The sequence below is a fragment of the Zingiber officinale genome, chromosome 10A (assembly GCF_018446385.1).
Source record: "Zingiber officinale cultivar Zhangliang chromosome 10A, Zo_v1.1, whole genome shotgun sequence".
Lineage (NCBI taxonomy): Eukaryota > Viridiplantae > Streptophyta > Magnoliopsida > Zingiberales > Zingiberaceae > Zingiber > Zingiber officinale.
The window spans coordinates 60,667,139-60,694,445 of NC_056004.1; the positions used below are offsets into that span (position 1 = coordinate 60,667,139).

General features: G+C 40.2%; 1 protein-coding gene and 1 long non-coding RNA gene across 2 annotated transcripts in view; one reads left to right on the plus strand and one right to left on the minus strand.

Moving 5' to 3' along the window:
• LOC122026929 overlaps positions 1 to 27,307 on the plus strand; it is a 47,182-nt gene that overhangs the window by 11,268 nt on the left and 8,607 nt on the right. Inside the window, exon 2 of the long non-coding RNA XR_006124203.1 lies at positions 24,308 to 24,391. This is a non-coding gene — a long non-coding RNA (uncharacterized LOC122026929). The remainder of the gene's footprint in view (positions 1 to 24,307; positions 24,392 to 27,307) is intronic.
• On the minus strand, positions 25,390 to 26,869 carry LOC122026928 (trihelix transcription factor ASIL2-like). Its single transcript, XM_042585681.1, has one exon. The coding sequence runs from the start codon at positions 26,665 to 26,667 to the stop codon at positions 25,546 to 25,548; it is 1,122 nt and encodes a 373-aa protein (XP_042441615.1). The 5' UTR covers positions 26,668 to 26,869; the 3' UTR covers positions 25,390 to 25,545.

The window sequence follows — 27,307 nt, forward strand, 5'->3', positions numbered from 1 at the left end:
AGTGGTCTCGGTTGCAGTGATTCGTAAACTATACCAAGCCCTGGAGGTGAGAGTCAATCTGGGGAAAACCACACCCTGTGAGGAAAGTCGTAACATAACCATGGGCCAATGGCCGTGATCAGACGGTCGCCTAATCGGACGACATGGCGCCAACGATCGAATCGCCAAAGACATCAAATCAACGGGCCAAGAGGGCCGGGTCGTTACAATAAAAAGGCGCATCTCACTTGGTTACCAGGATTAATAAACTCTAATACTTAAGCCTGGAGGTTTAGAGTTCGAATCCTGGGGGAGGCAAAAATCCACTGCCAGGGGTGGAAAGTCCTAGTGAGTAACGGCACGGCCAAGGGTCGTCGGTCGACGACATGAGAGGTCGCCAAATGAGCCGACGACATAAGGGCCGACGGTCGACGACCAGAGGGTCGCCAAATGGGCCGCCAAATGGGCCAAGAGGGCCGGGTCGTTACATTAAGTATATCTTCGGGCTGAGTCCGATTCGCACGAGACTCCCGAGCGGCTTAGGTATGAAATTAATTGGTTCCTTTCTTTTAAGTCTAACTGATTTGCATTTTTTTTTTGCAGCCAAAATCATGATGCGAGCGCGCACGACCGGCCTGACGAAGCTAAAGGATGCTGAGATCGAAGCGGCCGCTGCCAAGGAAATAGCGAGCCTTGGCCTGACGTCGATCGGTTCCCATGAAGGCACGCAAGCCGAGAGCGGGGAGACTCCCAACGCCGTTCAGATAGCCAGCATCGAAGAAGTTGCTGAGCCTCTCCCCACTCTCGAAGCACAGCCCACCGCTCGGACTGAGGATACCGAGTCTTCAGATGATGGGTTACCACTCGTCAAGCGCAAGAGGCGCTGCACGGAAAACACCTCCCTATCCGCTACCTCGGCCGTGGGTACCGTCGAGCGGGTTGGCACCTTTTCCCCTGTGGTCCCCACAGTGGAAGCCACTTCGTCCGACTGGACACCATCTCAGGTCGAGCCGCCTTCAGAGGCCATCGCTGTTCTCCCGGTCTCATTTGTGTCGCCGCCCCGAACCCTATGAAGACCACTGGTGTCTCGGATCAGCCCAGTGTCGACCGCTGGTCCTTCTGGTCCTGCGATCTCCTCTTATTCAGACCCGAGCGGCCGACGATCGGTGACCGTAACCCTCAATCTTCCCACCGAGGACTATCTTAAGCAGTGCGCTCGACCGACCATCCCTGAACACAAGATCCTGATTCGCGGGCCACTCGTCGGTATTTGGGAGGAAGCGCGGGCCCGAGCGACGACGATGTCGCCAAGAGCGCTCGGGAACAATCATCTGTAGATATCCACTGGGGTAAGTATTTCGTCGCTTCATAGTTTTTCTCCGATCGGCGTTAATATTTTTCTATTCTCCTGTAGTACTGGGTGGAGAGCGTGGCCATGTGCCAACGACTCACCCTTGTGGAGGAAGAGCTGAAGAAGCTCAAGATTTCTGATGACGCGTCTTCCTCCCAGGGGCCATCGGTTGCGCAACTACAGGCCGATCTGGAGAAGGCCCAACAACTCCTTGCGGTAGAGCAGCAGAAGTCGGCCGATCAGGCTGGGCCAGATCGAGACACAGTTGAAGACCTAGGACAAAAAGCTCGAGCTAGCCTCCACAAGGAAATAGCGAGCTATTGTCGACCTGTAGCTAAAGAACCAGGAGGCTCGGCGGCTCGCCCAAAAGCTTAAAGAAGCTGAGGACTATCTGATCGTCGAGCGGGCCTGTCGAGTAGCTGGAGAGGAGTCCTGGAATAAGAAGCTCCAGGATGCCGAAGCTGCCCTGGAGGCCTCCCGTTCTGCCCTGACAGTCTATCAACAGGACGAGCCGAGCCGATTCGCAATCATGAAATAGGAATATCTTCGCTCGGACCAATTTGCTAACAAGGTTGTCCATCCGATCGTCTGGGCCTTTGAATTGGCTGTTGACGGGACGATCGGTCAGCTTAAGGCGAACGGTCACCTCCCCGAGGCCCTGATTGACAGCGTCATCAATCGCAGCCAGCTCAACGATTCGATGCCTGATGACATCTTCGATTATCTTGAGTGAGGCGGAGAGTTTGTAAGAATTTTTTTTTTGAAGTATGCCTGTACGCCAGCCGCTCGGCTGTTCCACTTCTTCTTAATGAAAGATCTTATTTTCTGCAAATTTTCCTTGCTCGTACGCCCGCTTTTAATCTCCCCGATCAGCATAACCACCGGTCTGACTTGCTCTCTTCGCTATTAGCGAAGTTTTTGATTGTATCATCTCGAGCGGACAGTATATTCGAGCTCGGGTCATAGTTCGACTACTGATAAAATCAATAGGGTTGTACCTCTCGGGTTTAAGGTCGCCGCTCGACCATTTATGAGGACTGGGGTTTAAGCTCGCCGCTCGACCGTCGATGGAGACCAGGGTTTAACGTCGCCGCTCGACGATTTGATGAAGACCAGGGTTTAAGGTCGCCGCTCGACCGTTGGTGAAGACTTGGGTTTAACGTCGCTACTCGACGATTTGATGAAGACCAGGGTTTAAGGTCGCCGCTCGACCGTTGGTGAACCCCTCAAGGGAACCCCTCCTCGGCTCGGAGGGCCATCGCCGGGAACCCCTCCCCGGCTCGGTACTGACGTTGCTGTGGTTGCAAGTTTCGTTGACGAGAAGTCCACCAACGGTCAACAGGAGTGTCACGTCCCTAACCTTCATCGCCTCGACTCTCGGACAGGATCAACCTCCTATGTAAGTCCAACAAAAATTTATATTGGTCTTTTGAATGCTAATCTTATGAAGCAACTTTTATAAAATCTCTTATGCTGATTTGATCACATCTTGGTCATTTATAGGCGCTCTTTTTATTAATCATCAACAAGTGATTTGATTTTGTCTTGTTAGATTATTGAAAACGTGCCCTCCATAGAAAAGGTAACGGAGTTGGACCTTGAGTCGTAACTAAATTTCGTATATAGGAGATGACGGTAGAGAATTCAATAATATCGGCGCTTTGCCTTCATCTTCAATTTTCACATGAACCCATTTCAGATCACTTATGATTTGATTGAAAATGTTAATATGTTGACTCAGATCTGTACCTTTTGACATCTTAAGCCCAAATAACTTTTGCTTAGGATAAACTTGTTTTGTCAGCAATTTGGACATATACCGACTTTCCAATTTCTACCAAACTGTCACCTGTGATTCCTCTTCCATAACTTGATATATTACGTCATCCGTTAGACAAAGCCTGATCGTTGTCACCACCTAATCTTGTAGTTCCTCCCAATTTGCCTTCTCCATGCCGTCTGGTTTATTTTCGCCTAGTGCCTTCATCACGCTTGTTGCACCAGCATATCTTTAACTCTCCTCTGCCATAATCCAAAGTTTCCAGTTTCATTAAACTTTGCAGTCAAACTTCGCAGAAAAAATTCCAGACATGATGTCTTGAGCTCTGATAAGTTGTTGAGATTGCGCTGCAACAATCATGAAGAAATCGCAAAAGAGAAATTGAAGAGGAGAGAGGAGAGAAGACAGAGAGTTTTACCATGATTTGATGATGTGTCTACTCCATGAAACACCAAAGAAGGCTTCAATTAGAATTCTCTATATGTAAAAGAGTTACAATGATCCAATAAATACAACCCAAGCCATACATGGTATCTTGGACCAAAAATACCAAGTAATACCAAAAAATTACGCATTAACTCGACGCCTCCGCGAGAAGCATGACTTGCCCGTGCTTGTGGACGTGCTCGTGCCACGAGCATGCCTGTTCCCTTGGACTCGAGCCCAACTCGGCCGTATTCGGTGGCACGATCGTGCTCGGGGGCATGACTTGGTCGTGCCTTGTAGCATGGCCGTGTGACGGACCTCTTTGATACGCTCGTCAAACCCACAACGGTTGACACGGCAGCACGATCGTGCCTTGTGTAGGCTAGATATGAGCCATCATTAACATGAACCACATGAACTATGCATGAATTGGCACTTGAAAAAACTCGTCTAGCCACCTCCCAGCCCAAACTATGAGCCATCATTGTTACTGCAAAATTAGTCTTGTTATGGTAAAGTGCAAACAACATCACTTTTGTCCCAGGTTTAAAATCTCATACCATGATGTTCTAGGCAAAATGGACAAAATTTGTCGTCCTACCCCTCGCTCAACACCTCATGCTGCTGCGGGCTCGCGATCATGGAGGCTCCATCATAGTTTACAAAATTATGATCATACATAGGATCGATTTGGGGTTAAGATTATATCGGTTGGGATACCATACGATTCTACCAGAACCCTTGAAATTTTATGGTAAATGATTAATAATTAGAAACCAATGTCTAAAAAGACCATTTACATATAAATAGATTAGTAATTTTGCATATATATGTAATCGTCGACACTCGATACCATAGATGATATTATTACATGTAAAATTTAAATTAACTAATAATTTAGCTATCTTTTAGCATAATAACATTCAATAGTATTTATATTTTCATATCACAAAATGAAAGAGTATAAAATTTCTATTAACACAATAACAATAATTGCATTTAACCTCAAGAATATTCCCTTGGTTCAAAAGATGACTCAGTTTAAGGCCAACAAATTAGCTGACGTAGCAAAAGTTATTGAAATCTTTGATTTGAATAAGAACGCTAAAAACAATCTTCTAAAGGTCAGATAATAAACATTTAAAAACTCTTCGTTTTGGGGAAAAGAAATGGTTGAGTATTATTGATAAAAAAATTAATTCAAAACAATTAAATAGATGTTTAAATAGTCTCATAACCTTAATTCTGCAAAAGACAAAAATAACCTAAATTATAAAATAGTCGAAAAGATAATAAAAACAAGACTAAAAATCTTTTGATCCTTCGAAAATGGTTTAAATGATATTTTTTAGTTAGAAACTAGACGGTTATGGATTCACTTGGAAATTGTACAAGCTTCAATTTGATATATTATAGGTCCCCTGGTTCAATCCGAGTCAAAAGTTATGATCTCTTAAAACTTCTACCGATCCTACTCTAATCATGCTCCGACCCTGCTCCAATTCCATTGCAAAAAATGATCCTGCACGATTCAGGATCGATTCGATGTTCTGGATCTTAGGATCGTGCGATCCTATGATCCAAGATAGTGATTTTGCAAACATGGGGCTCCATGACCTCATGGAGGCTCTACGATGGGTCACGACAGCCTCTACGACCCTACGGAGGAGCCGTAATGGGTCACGACGCCCTTGCAAGCTCGCACAGATGGATGCGGTGCTAGGGCGTCATGATCTTTTTTAATTATTTTTTATATTTTTAATTAATATATTTTATATTTAAAAATTATTGAAATTATATCGGCATAACACGATATGCTATCGAAATCGCATTATTCCGATTTGGAACCGAAACTCCGATACGACACAAAATTTTAAACCATTTTGTCATTATTGATCTCATAAACAAGTAAAAGAAAAAAATGATTAACCAGGTCAGGTAAAGTCGAACCTAAGGTGATCGACCCAACCCTTTGGAAGTTTCCTATCGTTAGGGTAAATCGGGAAGCGCTCGTGGCGGGCAGCCTAGAAGCTCAGCATCCCGTGGTTGCACATCCCATTTGTAAGAAAAATCCTTGTAAATGCAAAAAAAAGTGATTAATTAGGTCAGGTAACGTTGAACCTAGGCAATAGGCCCAGTCCCATGGAAGTCTCCTACCGACGTTAGGGTAAATCGGGAAGTACTCGCAACGGATGACCTAGAAGCCCAACATCCCTTAGTTGCCCTTTCCATTTAGAGAAAAAATCCTTATAAATGCGCTGTAACTGGTGTTGGTGCAGCGGGATCGGCAAAAGAGGAGGGGTGAATTGCCTGCAAATAAAACAAACCCCTCATCGTTCTTTCAACTCAAGAATAGCAACAATAATAAAATAAAACAGAAATAAAAGTAAAGCAGAGAAGAGAAGACTCAAGGTTTTACTTGGTTACAACCTAGATGGTTGTTAATGCAAGACAGTTGAAAAAGCGCACTATGAATCTCCTTTACTATAGGCGGAGAAGCCTTTTTACACACTAAGAAAACTCACAAGTTGCTAGGAATTGATTACAGAGTTGATTACATAATTCCTAGCTCCTGTAAACTCTATCTCGAGTCTTGAGGGCGCTTCCAAAGGGGTTGAGGGTACCTCCAACCGAGACATCGGATAAAACTTTATCCAAAGTCGAAACGGTCAAGTAGACTGGGTCGAAGGCGCCTTCAATGGCATTGAGGGCGCCTTCAATGTTGAGGGCGCCTTCAATGTTGAAGGCGCCCTCAATGTTGTTGAGGGCGCCTTCAACTTGTATGGTATAAATACCTTCCAGCTTTTTTTTTTTTCTTCTTCTGAAGCTCTGATCGCTTGGGTGATTTCGGCCAACCGAAATAGGGCTCATCCGAACCCAATTTCTGACCTTCTCCTCGAGCAGGCTTCCGTCCCGGCTTCTCGTCCCTCGAACGTCGCGCACGTTCTTCTCGCCCACCGGAGTACTCTTCCGCAACTCTTTCATCCTTCAGACGCACCGAGCCCGTCGGCTCCCTTCCCATGCAGTCCTTTTCGCTAGCTGCGTCTTTTGTTCGATTTCCTGCGCTCCTAAGTTCCTGCTCACTTAGACACAGAGATTAAAACAAACCAGAACCTAACCTAACTTAGTTGATCACATCAAAACAATCACGGAATTCAACAATCTCCCCCTTTTTGATGTGCATCAACCCAAGTTTAAGTTACAAAATTAACAAGTAATTTAAAGAAATTACAAAACTAACATTTCAAGCATAAAGTTTGCAATTAAAAATAAATTGTAATATTAAGTATAGAATGAATTTATCTATCAAAATTCAGAAAAAATGACTTTAACTCCCCCTGAACTTGTACTAACTCTCCCCTTTTGATCACATCAAAAAATTGTGGGCTAAAAAATGAAGTAAAGAAACTGTTTAAGTTAAAGCAAACTTTTAACACTATTTTTTAAGTTTTAAAAAAAATTCAAATAATTGACAAGAATTTTAAAAGCATTAACCGATATTTTATACTTTATCAGATTGTCAATTAAATATTTAATTCGATAATTGACTTCCAGGCTGTGGCGAGGCACTAGGTCTTCTTAGTTATTGGATCATCAACCACTTCTAGACAAAACCTTTTAAGGAATTTCAATATTTAATTTCTTCTGAAAGCCTTGATTAACAGAAGTTTTACTCTAGATATGATTTTGGAACCCAATGGAGCTTCCTTCCTACTGGGTTAGTTAAAAACTTAGGGGGTATATATACTTTAGGTATTTTTCTAAGTTGACCTTGGTGATGTTTGATATACCAATTTAATTTACCATAAATTTAGCTTTTGATTTTTGAAATTTATTTAAGCATGCATAACTATTTTTCAATTTTTCAATTTTAATTTTTAATTTTTTATTTTCTGAGTTCATATTATCTAACAATATTTTTAAATCAGTAATTTCTTTTTCTGATTTGACTAAGACTTTAGTAAGTACTTTGATAAAGCGAAAAAATTATTTAGGGGTTAGCGCACGTACCTGACTTACCTCTATTTCTGATGCTCCCCCTTCATCGTAGCTTTTTTCTTCTGATGATCCTCCCCCTTCATCTATGTTCATTTCTGAGCTGGTCTCATCTTCTTCTACTTGATGGTTGGCCATCAGTGCTATTCCCGAGAAGGCTTCGACTTTAGATTCGGAAGATGATGATTCGTCCCATGTAGCCTTTAGACTCTTGCGTTTAGTGGTCGTCGGCCTTTGAGACTTCTCCTTGTCCATTTTCTTCAACTTTGGGCAGTCATCCATGATGTGCCCTTCCTCATTGCAGTTGTAGCATCGGACTGTCCTTCTTTTGCGTTGATCTTTCTCAACTGCGATCTAGATTTATTAGTTTTAATAAATTATTTAATTTCCTTACCTGTTGCTTCATTTTCATCGATCGATGCTTCGGAGTCGGGATCGTCCATCTCGGCTTGTAGGGCGACATTATGATTTGATCTCTCTTTAGGTTCTGCAATTCGAGACTCGTGAAGTTCGAAAGTGGAAAACAAGTTTTCTAGCGTACTTACCTCAAATTCCTTAGAGATGTAGTAACCATCTACTAAAGACTCCCATTCTGGAGTTCTTGGAAAGACATTAGAGCGCATACCGGATAGAATCTCGATTCGTTACTGATTCTCCGAGATTGGTCAGTTGAGTTATCAGCTCCTTAATTCTCGCTTGGAGTTGCGCCACCTTTTCGCCATTGTTTATCCGGAGATTTGTCAGCTGAGTCCGGAGGATGTCGCGCCTTGCTAATTTCGCTTCTGAGGTGCCTTCGTGGAGCTCCAGGAATTTTTCCCAGAGGTCTTTGGTGGAGTCGTAGCTTCCGATCCGACTTACCTCTTGGGCGGCAGGACGCTGAGCAGATAAAATTCTGCTTTTCCGTTAGCCACGAAATCGGCTTGCTCCTTCTTTGTCCATTGGAATTCTTCTTTATCTTTGGGGACTGAAAAATCATATTTCATAGTTAATAAAATATCGAAATCCGTTTTGAAAAATATCTCCATTCGGTGCTTCCATGTTGCGAAGTCTCCGTCGAATTTCGGGGGATGAATACTTGTTCTGGCCATCGTCTTGATCTTTGTTGCTTCAGACGACGGTTAGTCCTTCTGAGGCGGTCTGGCTCTGACATCACTTGTTGATGCAGCGGGACCGGCAAGATGGGAGGGGTGAATTGCCTGCAAATAAAACATACCCCTCCTTGTTCTTTCAACTCAAGAATAGCAACAATAATAAAATAAAACAGAAATAAAAGTAAAGCAGAGAAGAGAAGACTTAGGATTTTACTTGGTTAGAACCTAAATGGTTGTTAATCCGAGACAATTGAAAAAACGCACTACGAATCTCCTTTACTGTAGGCGGAGAAGCCTTTTTACACACTAAGAAAGCTCACAAGTTACTAGGAATTGATTACAGAGTTGATTACATAATTCCTAGCTCCAGGGGCCTTTATATAGCTCCTAGAAACTCTATCTCGAGTCTTGAGGGCGCCTCCAAGGGGGTTGAGTGCGCCTCCAGCCGAGGTATCGAATAAAACTTTATCCAAAGTCGAAACGGTCAAGTAGACTGAGTCGAAGGCGCCTTCAATGGCATTGAAGGCGCCTTCAATGTTGAGGGCACCCTCAATGCTGTTGAGGGCGCCTTCAATGTTGAGGGCGCCTTCAACCTGCATGGTATAAATAACTTCCAGCTTCTCTTTTTCTTCTTCTTCCGAAGCTCCGATCGCTTGGGTGATTTCGACTAATCGAAATAGGACTCACCCGAACCCAATTTCCGGCCTTCTCCTCGAGCAGGCTTCTGTCCCGGCTTCTCGTCCCTCCAACGTCGCGCACGTTCTTCTCATCCACCGGAGTACTCTTCTGCAGCTCTTTCGTCCTTCGGACACACCGAACCCGTCGACTCTCTTCCCGCGTTGTCCTTCTCGCTAGGTGCGTCTTCCGCTCGACTTCTTGCGCTCCTAAGTTCCTGCACACTTAGACACAGGGATTAAAACAAATCAGGACCTAACCTAACTTAGTTGATCACATCAAAACAATCACGGGGTTTAACAACTGGGAATCGAATCGTGGATATTTGGGTGACAACTAGACTTTGAGCAAGTGGTTAATGTTATTGTAGATGGCTTTGGCAGTGCCCACTTGCACCTTTAGCATTTACTTCCCTTTTTTGCCATGGTCTGCTATAATATTAGGCATCTTTTTTGCTTCCTTTTCAACTCCACATAAGGAAGTCTTTTTGTTTGAGCTCTAACATCATTAGAAAGGTCTTGCTCTTGAAGTCATTCCCTCTTGCCATGGCATAAAAGAGTTTTTGAAAATCTATTTAAACTTATTCTTTGTTTTTTTCCCTTCTTTACTGAAATTGCTTTTCCATGTCTAATTAAATTAGATATAGCTTCCCAATTAAATTAATTCTTAGTTCAACATAACTTATTAAAATTATTTATTCAACATGAAATTTATATCATTTTTGTTGTTTTAATTTTATCTTTTGCACAAAACTAGAATTTACTAAAAAAAAAAAGAGGGGCAGCCTGGTGCACGAAATTCCCACCATACGGGTCCTAGGAAGGATCCATTGTATGCAGCTTTACCCTGCTTTTTGTAAAAGACTGTTTTCAGGATTCGAACCCGTGACCTTTTGGTCCAACAACTTTACTCTAATAAAATAATTTCAGAAATAATAATTTTGCATTGATTAATTATATATTATAATATATAAAATGTAGAAGTGAGGTATTTAACTATCAGAGTTTCACAAAGTTTAAAAATTTACTATTTTTATTTTAAATCTTCTAAAAATTCTAAAAAATTAATAAATTTTTAATTGGAGAGACGGAGACACCCAACTAGAAGAACACAAAAAGCTTACTTTGTTTCTACTCTTCTCCACCCTATCCAATCCAACCAAGGAACTCTAATAAACCCTAACCTCATCTTCAATTGTAGCTTCTATCCTTTCTTCCTTTTTTGCATCCTAGTTTAGGTGTTTTGAAATAAGATATTGAGAAAGAGCAAATGCGAACTTATGAAGAAGTTGATGTTGTGCTTGCGACTCTAGGTGCTGGTAGGGAAGAGAGGGTGGGAGTTGATCCTTAGGAAGGGGTTCTGCTAGAAGAGAGAAGCCAATGTTGAGGGTGCATTAACTTGGTGATAAAATCTAGCACCAATAGATTGGTAGGTTCCTTTGGATGCCTTGGGGCAATCCGGTTAGTGTTCTTAAGAAGTTTAAAAAAATTTAGGTTTAGGTTTGTATTACTTTCCTTTTGATTGGTTCCTAACTTCTAGTTCTTAGGGGTTCGAATCCTTTTGGGTTACATATTATTAGCATGTTAGGTACTTGGTTATTAAGGAAGAGATAGCAAATGTGGACAACTGAAAAAGCCAATATTTTGCCTTGGGCTATAGGTGAAGGTAGGGAAGAGAAGAGGAAGTTGTACTCAAGGAGGGGTGGTTTTTTTTGCTAGAAGAGCTGATGTCAAGGGTGCATCAACTTGGTGCTAAAATCCATTGCAATAGATTGGCAGGTTCCTTTGGATGCCCGAGAGGTTTGTGAAAATATAGGTCTTGGTTTGGTTGCTTAACTTTCTTTTGATTGGTTCCTAACTTCTATTTCTTATTCGAATCCTTTTGCTTTACATTTTATTGGTGTGTTAGGTACTCGAGTACAATCTAAAAAGTTACTTAGATTAATATATAAATGTATTTAAACATTTAGATGTTTTCTTTAATTTATTTAATCTTTTAAGAAGCTTCATATATATTTTATCATTTCTAAAGTGTACCAAAACTTATCATCCATTTGGATTCCATAGGACCCCTAGTAAAAACATAATATGACAATAACATGACCAAATATCATGTTAGCAATAAGCACATATGGATTGTCAATATGGAGCCATTGCTTTTCCTCATTTTCCCCTCCCTTTCTCCTTATTGAAAGTGAGCAACAATCGCAATGTTGAGTAAAAGAAGTGCACCCGCAAATGGCTCAGCTCCTTTGACATCATCAAGTATGTTGTGCTAGCTTATGATGTGGACACTCACTGCATAGTTGGTTGAAGACGACGATGTTAGTGGTAGAGGTCAAAGTAAGCGAACTTGGAGGTGGGTAGCCATGAGAAGGGTTGACTATGGAGGCGTGATGCCATGGTATTAGGCTTAAGGAGGTTGGAGGAGGCAGACATTTTGCCTTGATAGCCAACTCCATTGTGAGATATCTACCCTCTGCTACTCCTAGAGTCGCTTTATCCACCTCAGTCACTTTTACATCCTTGCCCTTCACTCCAAGGTCCATCTCACCTCATGTTTAGTCTTACCAAGGGAGGCCTCTTCTCTTAAATAAAAGACCACGCCCACCTTCTTAAGGATCTTGCCTGCCAACACTTCCACTAGCTAATCCTTATTGTTGTATATTCCCACGCTTGTGGCATCTTTTACTGAGACCATAAGTCGAAGAATTTCCTACCGATGATATCAAGGCCTTTGATTTTGGATTCGTTGTCCTTTGATACTCCTCCAATGACAATCGCCTCCTTCACACTTAATATGAAACTTTAATGTATGTCTCTCACTAGCGATCTTGATGGGGGAAGCAAGATAACAAATAAGATGGGGAAAGATAGGCATCTAGTCCTATGACATAAACCATTTTATGCTTGTCTTTGGCTACCTTCGCTTCAACAATTCTAATCTCATATCCCTCTTTATTAAGATCTATCAAGACTGTTGTTGTTGCCTCTTGTGAATGTCATTCAACCTTAATTTGGCCACACATTTTTGGTCAATGACATCCTTTGCGACCTTTGGTTCAATAAAGGCCTCGACATGAGTCCAAGGGCTGCTTGTAGATGAACAAAAGCTTCAATACCACGCCACCAATTGATGTAGTTTGGGATGCTTGATAATTGCCTGTAGTCAAACAAAGAGATGATCCACCAACCGAGTGTGATGTTGGTAGCTTTTTGGAGGAGAGATATAGGCGAGGAAAAGATGAGAAGTGTTGGCTTTGTGTTAGCATCCTCACATGTTCGCTATTGAAATAGTATTTTATCACATTATTTCCATGTTATTCTTTTATGGCTCCAATGATCAAGTGGTGAAAGTTAAAGGATGAGAAACAAAGTATCTTTATGGAGAGGGTAAGAGCACAAGTATTAGAAAAAATACATGACGAGTCAAATACAATATATGATAAGATGACATTAAATTTAAAAACTGTGGCTAAGAGCATATTCGGTGAGTTAAGACGATAGACACCACCAAATAAAGAATCTTGATAGTGGAATGAGGAAGTACATTAGAAATTGAAGAAAAATCCCAACTTATATGTTACCTATATGTTACTTTTATTGCACACTCATAAGAACGAATACAATTTTAAAAAGTATGCAGTAGTTAAGAAAGGAACCAAGAAAGCAATGCGTGAAGTCAAGAATAAAGTTTTTAAATGCTTATATCAATAGCTTAATACAAAAGAAGGGGAAAGAGACATCTATAAAATAGTTAAAGTGAGAGGAAAAGAAGAGATTATATTCAAATAAGATGCATTGAAGATGAATCTAATAAGGTACTAATGAAGAATGAGGAAATAAATGTGTGATGAAAGCGGTATTTTCATTAACTTTTTAATGAACGATTGGATGACCTATTTAGTTTAGGAGCGATAAAAATTTACATTTTTATCGAAGAATTCAAATTTTAGAAATAGAAGAGGCATTAAATGGGATGAAAAAAAGGAAATATGGTTGGATTAGAAGATATTTCAATAGAGGTATAGAAGTGTTTAGGGAAGTGGGGTATTGAATAACTTATGAAGTTATTCAATCAAATATTTAAATTGAAGAAAATGTCTGATCAATGAGGGGATAGGGTAAGTACTTAAATTTCCATATATAAAAATAAAAACTTGGTTATCAACAATAAAATATGATAAAATTCATTTAAATATATATAATGATATAGTAGGGAATTGAGTCTAATAGAAGGAGGATTGATATAGCTGTAGTGGGATAAAGCATGGTTATTGTTGTATCACTGTCATGCTTTTAATAGCATTTTATTGAGCCATGCACTTCACTTTCACTAATACTCAAATCACATACCACACTTTTAAATTTACCAATCACGCATCTACAACAACAACTTAGCCTTATTGCACTAGGTGGGGTCGACTTACCAATCACGCACCTCTTCCTAAAATATCCCTTTGCCTGTATATGCACTTATTCGACCTACTAGAGCCATCAAAGCATATTTAAAATCTCAAAAAATGAGCTACATTTTATAAGTTTTTAAAACTACTATTTGTCTTCTTGAAAAAATGATTTTTTTTAAAAACCACACAATGGGCTAAATAAAGTGTGGAATTAAGATTAGAGGGTATGGTTAAGGAGAGTCCTACGAATACATTGATCCTAGTTTGGATTGAATTTGACAAGCCTAAGTCCATCAATGAATTTTGATCAAAATTCACTAATGGTCGTGCAAAGAGTTTTAGGAATATATAGATATTGTTGTTAAGTGAATATGATAAGTTTAAGCCCATCAGTGAATTTGTAATAAAATTACATAAGATTGATTTTTTTTTTAAAAAATCATAGGAAGCTAAATAAAGTGCGGAACCAAGATTAGAGAGTGGTTATACTTGGAAGTCTTCTAGGAATACATTGGTCTGGTTTAAATAAATTTGGATGTGCCTAAGGCTATTAGTGACTTGAAGATAAAATTCATTGATGATCGTACAATATCGAAAATCTAAATTTTTTAACATGGTTAGAGTTGGGGGAGTTCTAGAAACACATTGGTGAATATGGTATGCCTAACTTCATTAATGAGTATTGGCCAAAATTTACTATAGTCGTATAATGTTCAATTTAATTTTTTATAATATGGTTAGAGTTAGGGGAGTACTAGGAACATATTAGTGATGCTGTTAAGTGAATATGATAGACTTAAGTCCAACAGTGAATTTGCTCTGACTTTACTCAAAATTATATAAATTTTAGAAATTCACGACAATCTATCTAGGGTGTGAAACCAAAGTTGGAGGGCATAGTTGCACTCAAGAAACTCCTATAAATGCATTGTTCCTAGTTTGAAGTGAATCCAATAAGCCTAAATCAATCCATTAGTCTTGACCAGAAGTCACTCATGGTGGTACAATATTCAAAATTTGAAATTTTCATCAAAGTCAGATTTAGAGGAGTGCCAAGAACTTATTGGTGTTGTTGTTGAGTGAATATAATAGATTTAAGTCCAACAATAAGTTTGTACTAAATTTACTCAAAGTTTTATAAATTTCAAAAACTCATAGAAGCTTATTTAGGATGTGAAACTAAGATTGGAGGCTATGGTTATACTCCAGAGACTTTATAGGAATGCATGGATCCTATTTTGAATTAATTTGGATGTGCCTAAGATCATAGTCAGTTTTGGTCAAATTATCATACAATGTCGAAAATATAAATTTTCAACATGGTCAGAGTTAGGGGAGTCCTAGGAGCACATTGTTGTTGTTGTTGAGTGAATATGATATACCTAAGTCTATTTGTGAGTTTTGGCTAAAAGTTACTAATAATCGTGTAGAGTCAGTGGAGAACCAGAAATATATTGGTGTTGTTTAATGAATATGATAGGCCTAAGTCCAATAGTAAACTTATGCTAAATTTACTTTGTATAAAATTCAAAAATTCGCAACAACCTATCTAGGGTGTGAAACTAAGGTTGGAGAGTATGGTTACATTCAGAGACTCTTAGAAATGTATTGGTTAATGCTTGAATTGAATCCAATAACCTATGTTTATTAGTGTATTTTGGTCAAAAGTTATTAATGGTCTTATAATATCCAGAATCTGAAATTTTCAACATCGTAAGAGTCAGGGGAGTTTTAGGAATACATTAGTATTGTTGTTGAGTGAATATGATAGGCCTAAATCCAACATTGAATTTATGCCAAATTAACTCAAATTTGTATAAATTTTAAAAACTCAACAACCTATCTAGGGTATGAATCCAAGGTTTGAGGGTATAGTTACACTCAAGAGACTTTTAAAAAAAATGCATTGGTCATAAATTGGATTGGATTGGATATTATAAGCCTAAGTTCATTAGTGAGTTTTGGGAAAAAAAAACATTGATGGTCATACAATGCCCATGGCCAGGATATGAGATTTTTTAATATAATCAGAGTCAGGGGAATCCTTGGAATATATTGGTATTGTTATTCAGTGAATATGGTAGGCTTAAGTTCAACGGTCAAATTTGCTCAAAGTTGTATAAATTTAGAAACTTACAACAACCTATCTAAGGTGTGAAACCAAGGTTGGCACGCATGATTACACTCAAGAAATTTGAAAGAATGCATTGGTCTTAGTTTGCATTGGACTTTTGGCCAAGACTAAAAGTCATTGATAGGCTTTGGCTCATCCAAATCAATTCGAACCATGACCAATGAATTTCTAGGAATCTCCTCAGTGTAATAATTTCCTCCCACCTTAGTTTTACACAATACAGAGGTTGTTGTGAGTTTTTGGAAAAAAAATCAATCTTACGTAATTTTATCACAAAGTTGCTCATGGACTTAGACTTGTTATATTCTCTCAACAACAATACCTATGTATTCTCGGGACTTTTGTGAGTTGATAGTGTTTAAAATTTTCCCATTTTGGACCCTATATAACCATCAATTTTGGCCAAAATTATGGATTATTGCTTGCTAGATTCAATCCAAAGTAGGCCCAATATATTATTAAAACTCTCCTTGGAGTAAGCATGCCATTCAATCTTAATTCCGCCCCTATTTAACCCGCTGTGAGTTATTTTAAAAAATTCTCACTAGTTTTAAAATTGTGACCTATTTTTCAAGATTTTAAATATGCTTCGATGGCTCAGGTGGGTCAGACAAGTGCGTGTAATGGAAGAGGGGTATTTTAGGAACAAGGTGCTTGATTTAGTAAATATGAAAGTGCGGTGCATGATTTGGGTATTAGTGAAAGTAAAGTGCATGGTTTACTAAAATGCCATTTTAAGGGTTAGATAGCATTCAAACGAATGATTCATTTATTGTACTTTATAAATGATAGATATGAATGTTTTAAAAGTTTGGATAACTTTGAGAAAATGTGTGAAAATTTGGATAAATTTATGTATTAGCCCAAATTTCTTTTTTAGAAGTTGACAACATATTTTAGTAATGGTTGTGCTAGTTAACTATTATGCATATAACATGTAAAATGACTAATATTGGATGGTATTTATATATGATTTATGCTGCTTATTTTTCATATTTAGGATTAAACTCCTCGACGCTCTAAAATCCAAATCACATGTGGTTTCTGTTGGAGCAATCCCAATAGTCCGTGCAACCATGTGTTTTTGTGTTTGGGCAAAGAGTTTAAGTTAGGTTCACCCTTGTATTTGACATGTGTATATGAGTACGCAGGCTTGAAGGATACACATATGATTCAGCTTGATGGTTTTGGGTCCGATGAAGGATGGAGCATCCGAGGGACCGTGGACAAGGCAACAAAGATAAAAGCCAAGGGAAGCGACTTCTAGGCATACGCGAAGGATGACATTGGGGACGAGCCGCGGGCTTAAATGCTTCCGAGGGACAATAGCCAAATCCTAGGGATGAGAGCCAACTGGTACTGGACTAGTCGACTGGGGGTGAGCACAGAGAGTTTCTGTGCCCGAACGGCAGGGATCAGTCGACTGGTGCAAAGACTAGTCGACTGGTAAAGAGCTGTTGAGAGAGCTGTTGGCCAGGCACCAGTCGACTGGTGTAAGGACCAGTCGACTGGTGCAAGGACCAGTCGACTGGTGCAAGGACCAGTTGACAGGTAACGGTAAACAACCTTGTTATTTTTTCCCAAGCTCTATAAGATGGAGCTTGGGATGACTGGCCAAGGTGATGAAATTAGACTTGGTTAAAGCCTAATTAGTAGTTAACAAGTTCTCAGTTGCTCATTATAATCCAAGAGGTCTTGGTTAGTGTTGTGGTGAAGTTTCTCCACCCAAAGGAGACTTGCGATAGCCAGAGTTTGCCGGGGGCTAATCCATCGAAGGATTGAGGGATCGTTGACCTTACGGATAGCCGTGGAGTAGAAGCCCTAATCTCCGAATCATGTTAAAGGAAACGTGTTAGCGGTTTACTTGTTCTTTCTTATTGTCTTTAGATTAACTTTCGTATTCGTATTTGTATTCTTTGTATTCTGCTATGCTAACGAATACGTAGGGAGCAATAGATTTGGGGGCACCGTCTATCCAACTCCCCTTCTAGCCGGCCACAAGATCCCCAACAATTGGTATCAGAGTCAAGGTTGCACTTCACCGGACTAACCTCCGAGAAGAGGAACTACAAGAAGATGGCCGACTTGATATCACCTTCGATGTTTGAAGGAGGAGGCTTATGGGACATCACGTTTTGGATGATAAAGATGGAGGTCTTCTTCGACACGGATTGGGACACCATGATGGTGATCAAGGAGTCGTTCGAAGTCCCAAACGACAAGAAAGGGAAGAAACTCCGACTACGACATTGGACGGAAGAGCAAACCTCACGATCGGAGGCAAACTCAAAGGTAATATCAATCTTAATAGATATATTGTCGTCTAACGTGATAAGTGATGTAGGTGAATACGAGAATGCCCATGATTTGTGGAGCAAAGTGAAGAAAGTTCTAGGCAAAGAACTTATGCCTACATAAGAAGGAGAAGAACCCAAGGAGATGGGTTTAATTGCTCAAGTTGAGGAGGAGCAACCGGAAGTTGAGCATTGTTTAACATCCGAGGAAGAGGAGAAGGATGAAGAAATGTCATCTATAAGTGTGGATGAGGAAACATCCTCAAAGGTTGAAGAAGAAACCAAGACGGATGAAGAAGAGGTCTTGGAAGTGGTCAACCTAGTAAGCATCTCCATCGAAGTGAAATCAAAGAACCACATCACTTGCTTTGGGTGTAATGAGAAGGGACACTATAAGAGTAGATGTCCATTGGGTAAGAAGAAGGTAACTCCTAAACCCAATCAAGTTATTTTAAACACTAACATGGGTTGTAGGAATGAAGAAATCCAAGGAAGGAGATTGCGTATCATATGCTCACGTGTGGGGAGAAAGGCCACTACCACACCAAATGCCCTAAGAAGAGGGAGATTAAGAAGCTAGCGCATTTAAAGAAATGGGAGAAGAAGAAGAGAAGCAAAAGTCAAGGGGGAGCTTCAAGGGTAAGGGAGGTATATCCTAACTTGAAGGTTAATTCAAATTTAAACTTCTCCATACATGCTAGAAATAATTTCCATTATTTACTCATGCAAAATTTTGACTTTAGATATCATGATAGGAATAAGGTAAATGTAGATCATAATCCTAGGAGACCAATTCATGATAACCCTAGACATGTTAAATTCCCATTACCTAAGGGAAGAAGGTAATGGAGAACCAAGACATTAATCCCAAGAAGATGAGACACATGCCTAGAAAGGGTAGGTCTAGGAATGTCCATAGTGGACATGTTGACTCTAACTTTAGGAACCTAGAAAGGGAAAATCATGTTTTGAAGGCAAAGCTTGAAAATTTAGAGAAATTCCTTAAGAGATTCAATGTTGGATCTAAGGAATTAGGTATGGTATTGGGTAGCCAAAGATCTAACAATGATAGATCGGGCTAGGGATACCGATCTAGTTCCTCCAAGGCCAAGGAGAGATCATATGCTAGGATGACAAATGATAATGACAAAGGAGGGTCATCTAAGGTCAAGGAAATGAAATATGCAAGGGTTGTATATAACTATGGTAAGGATGTTGTGTCCAAGGTCAAGAAGATAAGAAAATCTTCTAAGGAGCATCATTGTGGTTTAGCCACAATAGATGAGTCACCTAGAGAGGTGATTAAGGTTAAGAGTTCTAGGAGGAGCTCAAATAGTCAATTTGGGACCCATGGTCAATGGATCTCAGGTGAGTATTGCTTGGGTTTCTAAATGGGCCATGGAATGTGCCAAGGGGTTTTGAAGACGGACTTGAGTCTCAAACCTAGGGAATTGACACATATGATATGTGTTTCATGCAAGAAATATGACATTGAAGTCATATTGCATGATAATTGATTTTGGATGTATAGATGCCATATAAACCAATGCTAGTGATGCATTGTGGTTTAGTATGGGCAAATACATCAAGAGGAAGCCAAAACTAAGATTTTAGGTTAAACTTCAATTGAACCATTTAGCTAGTTTTTATTTTATGTCAATTTTGGGATCCGAGATATATATATTTTTAAATACATTTTTCGTAAGTGGACCTCTCCATAAAATTTAGGGATTTTTTGATGTATATGGAATTATTGGTGTATTTCTGAAATAGGGTTCAGAATGCTGAATTGGGCTGGAAAAGGATACCAGTCGACTGATGCAGACTGCACCAGTCGACTGGTATACTTTTCAACCACAGAATACTTTTGTGAGGTTGTATTGAAGGGGGCAGTCGATTGATGTTGGAGGCAGTCGACTGATACCAGGCTGATACTGTTTTTTAGCATTTGTTTCGACGAGGTCAGCTCGTTTAGGTGTATGAGATCCATGGAGGATAAATATATGAGTTTAGGGTCAGTTTGATGATCAAGTTTTCGACAATTGGGATATTATTGGAAGCTTTTTAATGTTACGCAAAGGGGGAGAAGTAAGGTTTAATTGGGAAAACCTTAAGTACCTTTGTGTAGGGGGGAGTCTTGTTATAAATTCTTAAATATCCCTGTGGTAAAATTCCTAGCTCAATGGGGAACTTTGGTGTAGGGAGAGCCTTGTGATAGTTTTCAATGCATGGTGCATATTGTTTCGGTGGTGTAAGTCCAAGTTGTGTTACCTTGGCAATGTAAATCCATTCGGCGGTGTAAGTCCAAGTTGTGTAGCCTTGACAACATAAGTCCATTCGGCTGTGTAAGTCCAACTGTAGCCTTGGCAACATAAGTCCATTTGTTTTTAGCATGTTTTTTTGCTATTATGTTTTCCCTAACTTAAACGTATTGCCAAACATAAAAAAGGAGTAGATTGTTGGAGCAATCCCAATGGTCTGTGCGACCATGTGTTTTGGTGTTTGGGAAAAGGGTTTAAGTTAGGTTCACCCTTATATTTGATATGTGTATATGAGTGTGCCGATTTGCAAGATACACATATGACTTAGTTTGATGGCTTAGAGACCGGTGAAGGATGGAGCATCCGAGGGACCGTGGACAATAGCCGAGGGAAGCGACTTCGAGGCATACACGAAGGATGACATTAGGGACGAGCCGCGGGCTTGAATGCATCCGAGGGACAAGAGCCAAAGAAAATAGGTTTGAAGGCAAGAGGTTAAAGCTGCGAAGAAGAGTCAAGTGAGTCGTGAGGGTCCGAGTGCGAGAGAAATATACTCGGGAAGGGAAACCCTAAGTTTAGGGTTGTATCAGTCGACTGGTACTGGGACAGTTGACTAGGGGTGAATACAGAGAGTTTCTGTGTCCGAACGGCAGAGACCAGTCTATTGGTGCAAGGACCAGTCGACTGGTAAAAAGCCATTAGCCAGACACTAGTCGACTGATGCAAGGACCAGTCAACTGGTAACGGTAAACAACTTTGCTGTTTCTTTCCAAGGTCTATAAGATAGAGCTTGATGACTGACTAAGGTGATGAAATTAGATTTGGTTAAAGCCTAATTAGTAGTCAACAAGTTCTCAAGTGCTCATTGTAATCCAAGAGGTCTTAGTTGGTGTTGTGGTGAGGTTTCTCTACCCACAAGGAGACTTGAGATAGCCGGAATTTGCCAGAAGCTAATCCACCAAGGATTGAAGGATTGTCCACCTTACGGACAGCCGTGGAGTAGGAGCCCTAATCTCCGAGCCATGTTAAAGGAAATATGTTAGCGGTTTGCTTGTTCTTTCTTATTGTCTTTAGATTAGCTTTCGTATTCGTATTTGTATTCTTTGTATTCCGCTGTGCTAATGAATACATAGGGAGCAATCGATTTGAGGCACCGTCTATCCAACCCCCCTTCTAGTCGGTCACAAGATCCCCAACAGTTCTAGTTGTTTTCAAGAATTTAGGGCAAACTTCCTCAAAGAATCTTAGTCTCTTTCAAGCTTAAGATGTTCTTCCCAGGATACTTCAATTATTTTGTTAATTAAAAAAAAGTTTTTCATTGATTGATTTACCACCAAATATTTTCCCCAAATATGACATCTTTGTCAGGACAATATAAACTTGTTTTGAAAGTTTAAGAATGCTACTCAAATATGAATCTTTGTTAGGATCATGCTTGGACACCGTTTGTAAGAACTTATAACCCCTTATTTGCACTTTGTAAAAATGAGAATCACATAGAACATGGAGAAAAAAATGCAAACAATGTGCATACAAATCAACAATCGAATGAGAGAGGGAGGCATAGAATCATTATGGTTCAGGGAGCTTGCTGTCTATAATTGCCAGATAGATTTCTTGTTATGTTGCCATCAAAACAACTTGAAAAGTTAGTTTGAATTGACTTGTTATAATTGCCGCTTTTAATTATAAAAAAAATCCAAAATCCAATAGCTCGCAAAAACTCCAGCCTACTTTAGTAGTAAAATAACCCATCATACCCTAGTTCAGATAAGTACTTCGTGCTTTTTTTTAAACAAGAACCATCATATTCTGTCTTCCAAAAAAGAAAAAAAATCTACACAATGATAAGAGGAATTACCATCACCACTGTCTGAGTTAATCAAATATTCGGACATGAAGGCACTTAGATACATGAAAGTTAAGTTTCATAGCCTAGAATGTTTGAACTATGTTTTGAATGGTGATTGCTGCTTTTACGCTTGTAGTTGAGGACTTCATCACACAGCATATTTGGTCCTGTGCGATATATTTCACTAGGTGAGAATAGGAAGTCTATGCTCATATTTTCATCATATTATGAGCTTGCAATGAGTAACCTGATCAAGCATATGTGGTCCTCTCATATGCAATTTTAATAGTAGGCGGGAGTAGGCAGTCCACGTGATGACATGCCCATATGCTACCCTGTAGCCTAAGGATAATTAGGGATAGAGGTTCATCACAGGGTAGGCTTGGTTCATGAAATGCTATATTTCCATTTAACATTACACTTTTAAGTAGTTGATTCCCATTAATTTTAAATTTCTAGAAACTTGAGAATGACATGATCCACAATAATCTCTTCTTAGGCAACAGACATTTTGGTGTCCAAGGTTTGATTTGTAACCTTCAATTCTACTCAATGTAGATACTAGGTGGCTTCAGATGAATCCAATTGAAAAATCTCAGTCGTGCTTACTATCTGCTTCCTTGTGTAATTTTTATTCAGATCTTCAATCCAACTTTCTTTAGGATTAAACTATACAAGAAGATAATCTATCTTTAAAAAGAATCAACATAATCAAGAACTGATCCTATTACTTAGAAGATTCAATCAACATAAAGAACTACTGTTGCAAGAAAACAGCTTAAGATTCAATTTATATTACTACTCTTTCATAAAAAAAAAATTATAAATGACTACTATCTGATTGGATTAGGCTTCATGTAAAATTCAATTTCAATTTGTGAAAACATGTAGAGCTAATGAGCCATCACTACTTAGATGCTCTAGACTTGTTACATTTGTGAAACTAATGAATAGTTACTTTGAGAAAAAGTTGGCTTATGATCAGCGTGAAATTGATAGAGCTGTCAAATGGGTTGGCCCGTGGAGGGGTGAGCCAATCCGCCAAAAACCCGTCATTTGGTGGGGATGGGGTGGGTTGGTTTGCCATCAAGCCGATTGAGAAATCCCTAACCCAGTCCAACCTAATCCAAAGGTGGGTTGTGGATTAGGTGGGCTACCCACCAAAAAATAAAAAAATACATAGAAATATCTTATAATGCATTGAAATTGATCATTTCATAAATAAACATTTCTCGAAAAATTACAATAAAATTTTTAATTCTTGATTCCACACTTATACATATTAGCCAAAGCAATTGGTACAAAAAATTCGCAACTTTCACTACAAAAAGACGTATATCACTATAAATTCATAATTCAATTTTGGATTTTTTTTTCCTTCTCAACCCACCCGGGGGCCAACATGAGCCCGCCATGGGCCAGCTCACTTAGACCCTGCAACCTGTGTGGATTGGTATGTTGATAAAATTTCAATCCAATCAGTTTAAATTGTTTGGCAGGTGGACTAACCTGATGGTCCAACCCAAATTGATAGTTTTAGAAATTGAACAGTAGTTATGCTTCCTTAAATAAAGAACATTGCCAACTTTGAAAACCATCTTCAACTTTTTTACATAAAGCATTATATTTGACATTCTTGGCAAGTCTTGCAAATTTCTCTCTTATTTACTATGGTTACTAATCAATATGCGGTTGGTTTATAAACTTTTATATTTTGTTCAAGTCATGAACAATTACTTAAATATATTTTCATGATCAATCAATCAATCTTAAGTAATCTTTTAACGATGATTGCATTTATAGAGTGTAAGAATTATGGGATTATCTGATTCTGGTGCCATGCTGCCTACATTTGGATTATACAATATTGAGTTGTATGTAATCTCTTGTTAGCTTTACTTATAATTTATCATCCATGTTGGGCTAACAGTTTTCTTTCTGGTGTTAGTCAGTTGACAATTTTTTCTTATTCCTGAACATTTTTTTTTTGAGTAGGAATAGTGTGATACTGCATCTTTTAAAAATTGTGTTCTTTGATTTTGAAGTTACAATTTCTGCAGGGGTCTTAAGTTATGGAGATTATTGCTGCAAAGGATGTTATTTTTGTTGTTGCTCAGTTGGCTCTTTTGTTGCTTTTAGCAGAGGTAAGCCAGCATACTCTGAACTTTGCAGATTTTATCTTTTGTTATTGACATTTATTTTTTTTCCTACCATCAAAGGAAAAAAAACAAAGGAACAAACAAAAGAATATGCTTATTTATAAATCCTAATGAAAGTGATCAGAAGTTCATTCTATCATAAGAATAACAAGTTCCTTATATTAGTGTCAGTTTATGCATTTTGCATCTCATCATTTCAGCTTCTTGAATTCGAAGACAATTCAAAGTAGTAACTCAGACAATGCTAGTTGGGTTTTCCTCATTTATATGTTTTGGCATTCTGGACTGAAAGATGTTAGTAGATACTTTCTTCTTATTTGAGAACATAGATGAACTTATGACTTCTGGTGAATTTGAAAAACAGAAGCTAGTTGACCGTTCTGTTTCTAGTTGAGAATAGTTATCTTTGCAAAAACTGATTATTTGCACACTGCAGCAGGTATATTAGGAGAAATTACAATTAGAAGCTTGGAATGTATCTTTGAAACTAAGTAGCCTGGTATTGTGGGATTTTATGATGTGAATGGCAAAGTCTTGACCTATTAGGAGATATTAAAATTAGAAGCTTGGATTTTATGCTTGTTTAACTTTCATTTCTGGCTTAATCAAATCCTGATATGGCTTCTTATCACCAGCCATTGTATCTCAAGAACACCATATTTGTGACACCATATTTATTGACGCAATTTGGTTTTTGGGTAACTGAGCGGAGATTAGCCAGATGAGGCCGTCCGACAGATTGTCTGGAAACACCCCATTGAAACTGATTTCCGGCGTATGTTACAGATTGACAATGCTGTAAATTAATATAGATTCATCATTAGAGTTCATAAGAATCATTAGGATGCTGATAAAAATAACTTATAGAAGCATTAGTATAGTAGTGCGATCACGCAGCCATAGAGTGACCTAAGTTGAGGACATTAAATTAAATTAAAATAAAATAAATAAAATGACAATCCTCCAACCGACTTGAAAGAAACTCATTTGAACTGCAACGGAGGTGGCAGGATAGGGATAGAGATTTAATACTACAATTTGCTGGGCAGTTTGATACAAATCTAACCACTAGTAGAATGACAAAGGAACAATTTGAAAGAGGAAGAGCGAAATCCTCTCTCTGCAGCCCACGGGCAACCCTAGCAATTATTGCCACTGTTATTGCTGTTGCTGCTAGTGTTGTTGCGGTGTTGGTGGTTGCTGCTGCCACCACCACCATCATTCATCTTTTTTTTCCTATTGCTTCCGTGGTGGTGGCTCTTGAGCTGTGAAAGCTCCATCTGCGTCTTCATTAAGAATTCCATCCTCTGCAGCTCCAGCTCCCTGGTCAACTCCATCCGCTGCTTCTCCATCTCCATCGCCTGCCGCAGCTTCGAGCTCTCCACTTTCTCGTACACCTCTGCGAACCGCAGGATGGCCCGCGTCAGCTCCTTCAGCTCCGCTGTCCTCCCCCCATCTTCCTCCCCCTCCTCGTCTGCTTCCTGGTGGTGCTCGTGCTGTCTCTTTCCATTGGCCGCCCTTGGCGGCGGGAACCCATCGGAGGAATCGGCGGATGAGGCCGACACGGACGGCGGCGAAGACTTCCCTGCTTTTTTAACGGTCAACTGGTTGGTTCTCTGCCGCTGCGGTCCCGGCTGGGGGCGGCGGGACGGGGGGCGGATGGGGATGGCCGCGGGGATGTTTCCGCTGGTAGCCGTGGACTTGTGACTGGGGCCAAGCAAGAGGTCGAGGCGGTGGAAGAAGGGCCAGGAGGAGGAGCTGCCGCCGGAGCCGGAGATCTTGGACTTCTCGGCCTTGTACTTCTTCTTGAGAGTGTCGATCCGGTTCTTGCACTGGACGTCGGTCTTTGGGGCCTTCGTGTAGCCGTCACGGCTGGTGACGGCGTCGGCTACTTCCTGCCAGTGCTTCTGCTTGAGGTTGCCGCGGCTGAGCTCCAGGTAGCGTTCCCCCCACGCGTCTATCAAGATGGAGGTAGCGCCCTCGCTCCAGCAGTCGTCCCGGCCGACTCCGCCTCCACCAGCAGGGGAGGAGCGAGGCTGCTGGATGGGGACGGCCAGAGCTAGGGCGAGTGCGCGATGCTCTGGGGCGGGGGCAGCGACGGTAACCGGCTCGGCAGTTCCGCCGTTGTCCTGGAGAGGTGAGGAGGAAGGGGCCACGATGGAGGTGGAAACGGGGGGTGGTGACGACTCAGGCGACGCAGATCGGGAGGCGGATTGGGTCGGCGAGCGAGACGGAGACTGCGCGTCCTCGTCGTCTTCCATGTGGGACGAGGGTATCCAAGCTCAGCCGGCGGAGAAGGAGAAAAATCCAGCAGCGAGGTCTGCGGAGGGGATCGGTCAAAGAGAGCGGCGGCGGCGGCGGCGGCGGCGGCGGCAGTTAGCTGCAGCTGAGAAGGCGATGAGGCGAAAAAAAAAGGAATTGTTTTCTGGATGGATTCGTCCGCCGACCGGCGTTCCGATATGATATATTTATATATCGTTACCGTGTAAAATTTTTCGTTATGAAGAGGGGAGAGAATTGAGAGATTATATCGATACCGGTTTAGCGGGGTGTTGAGGGAGGCAGTGTAACGTAGCTGTGACCTTGACGGCATTGCGTGGATCCGAAAGTGGTAACGCGCACGTGCGAACGGAGAAGTGGCTTTGGGCTACGAAACGAGAGAATTGGTTTGGTTGATTAGAAAATCCAGATTTATTCGGCTCGGTTTAGTTTTTTTTTCCCTTATTTTTTTTAAAAAATAAAATACTATTAAAACTCTGAAAATAAAATTTTTTTAAGATCGTGTCGCTTTGAACTAAATTACCTTTTATGAACCAAAACGGAAATTAAATTGAAGTTGCTAAATAAATTAGCTTTTATGATTAGGACTCGAGCTAGAAAATATTGATATAAAAAATACAA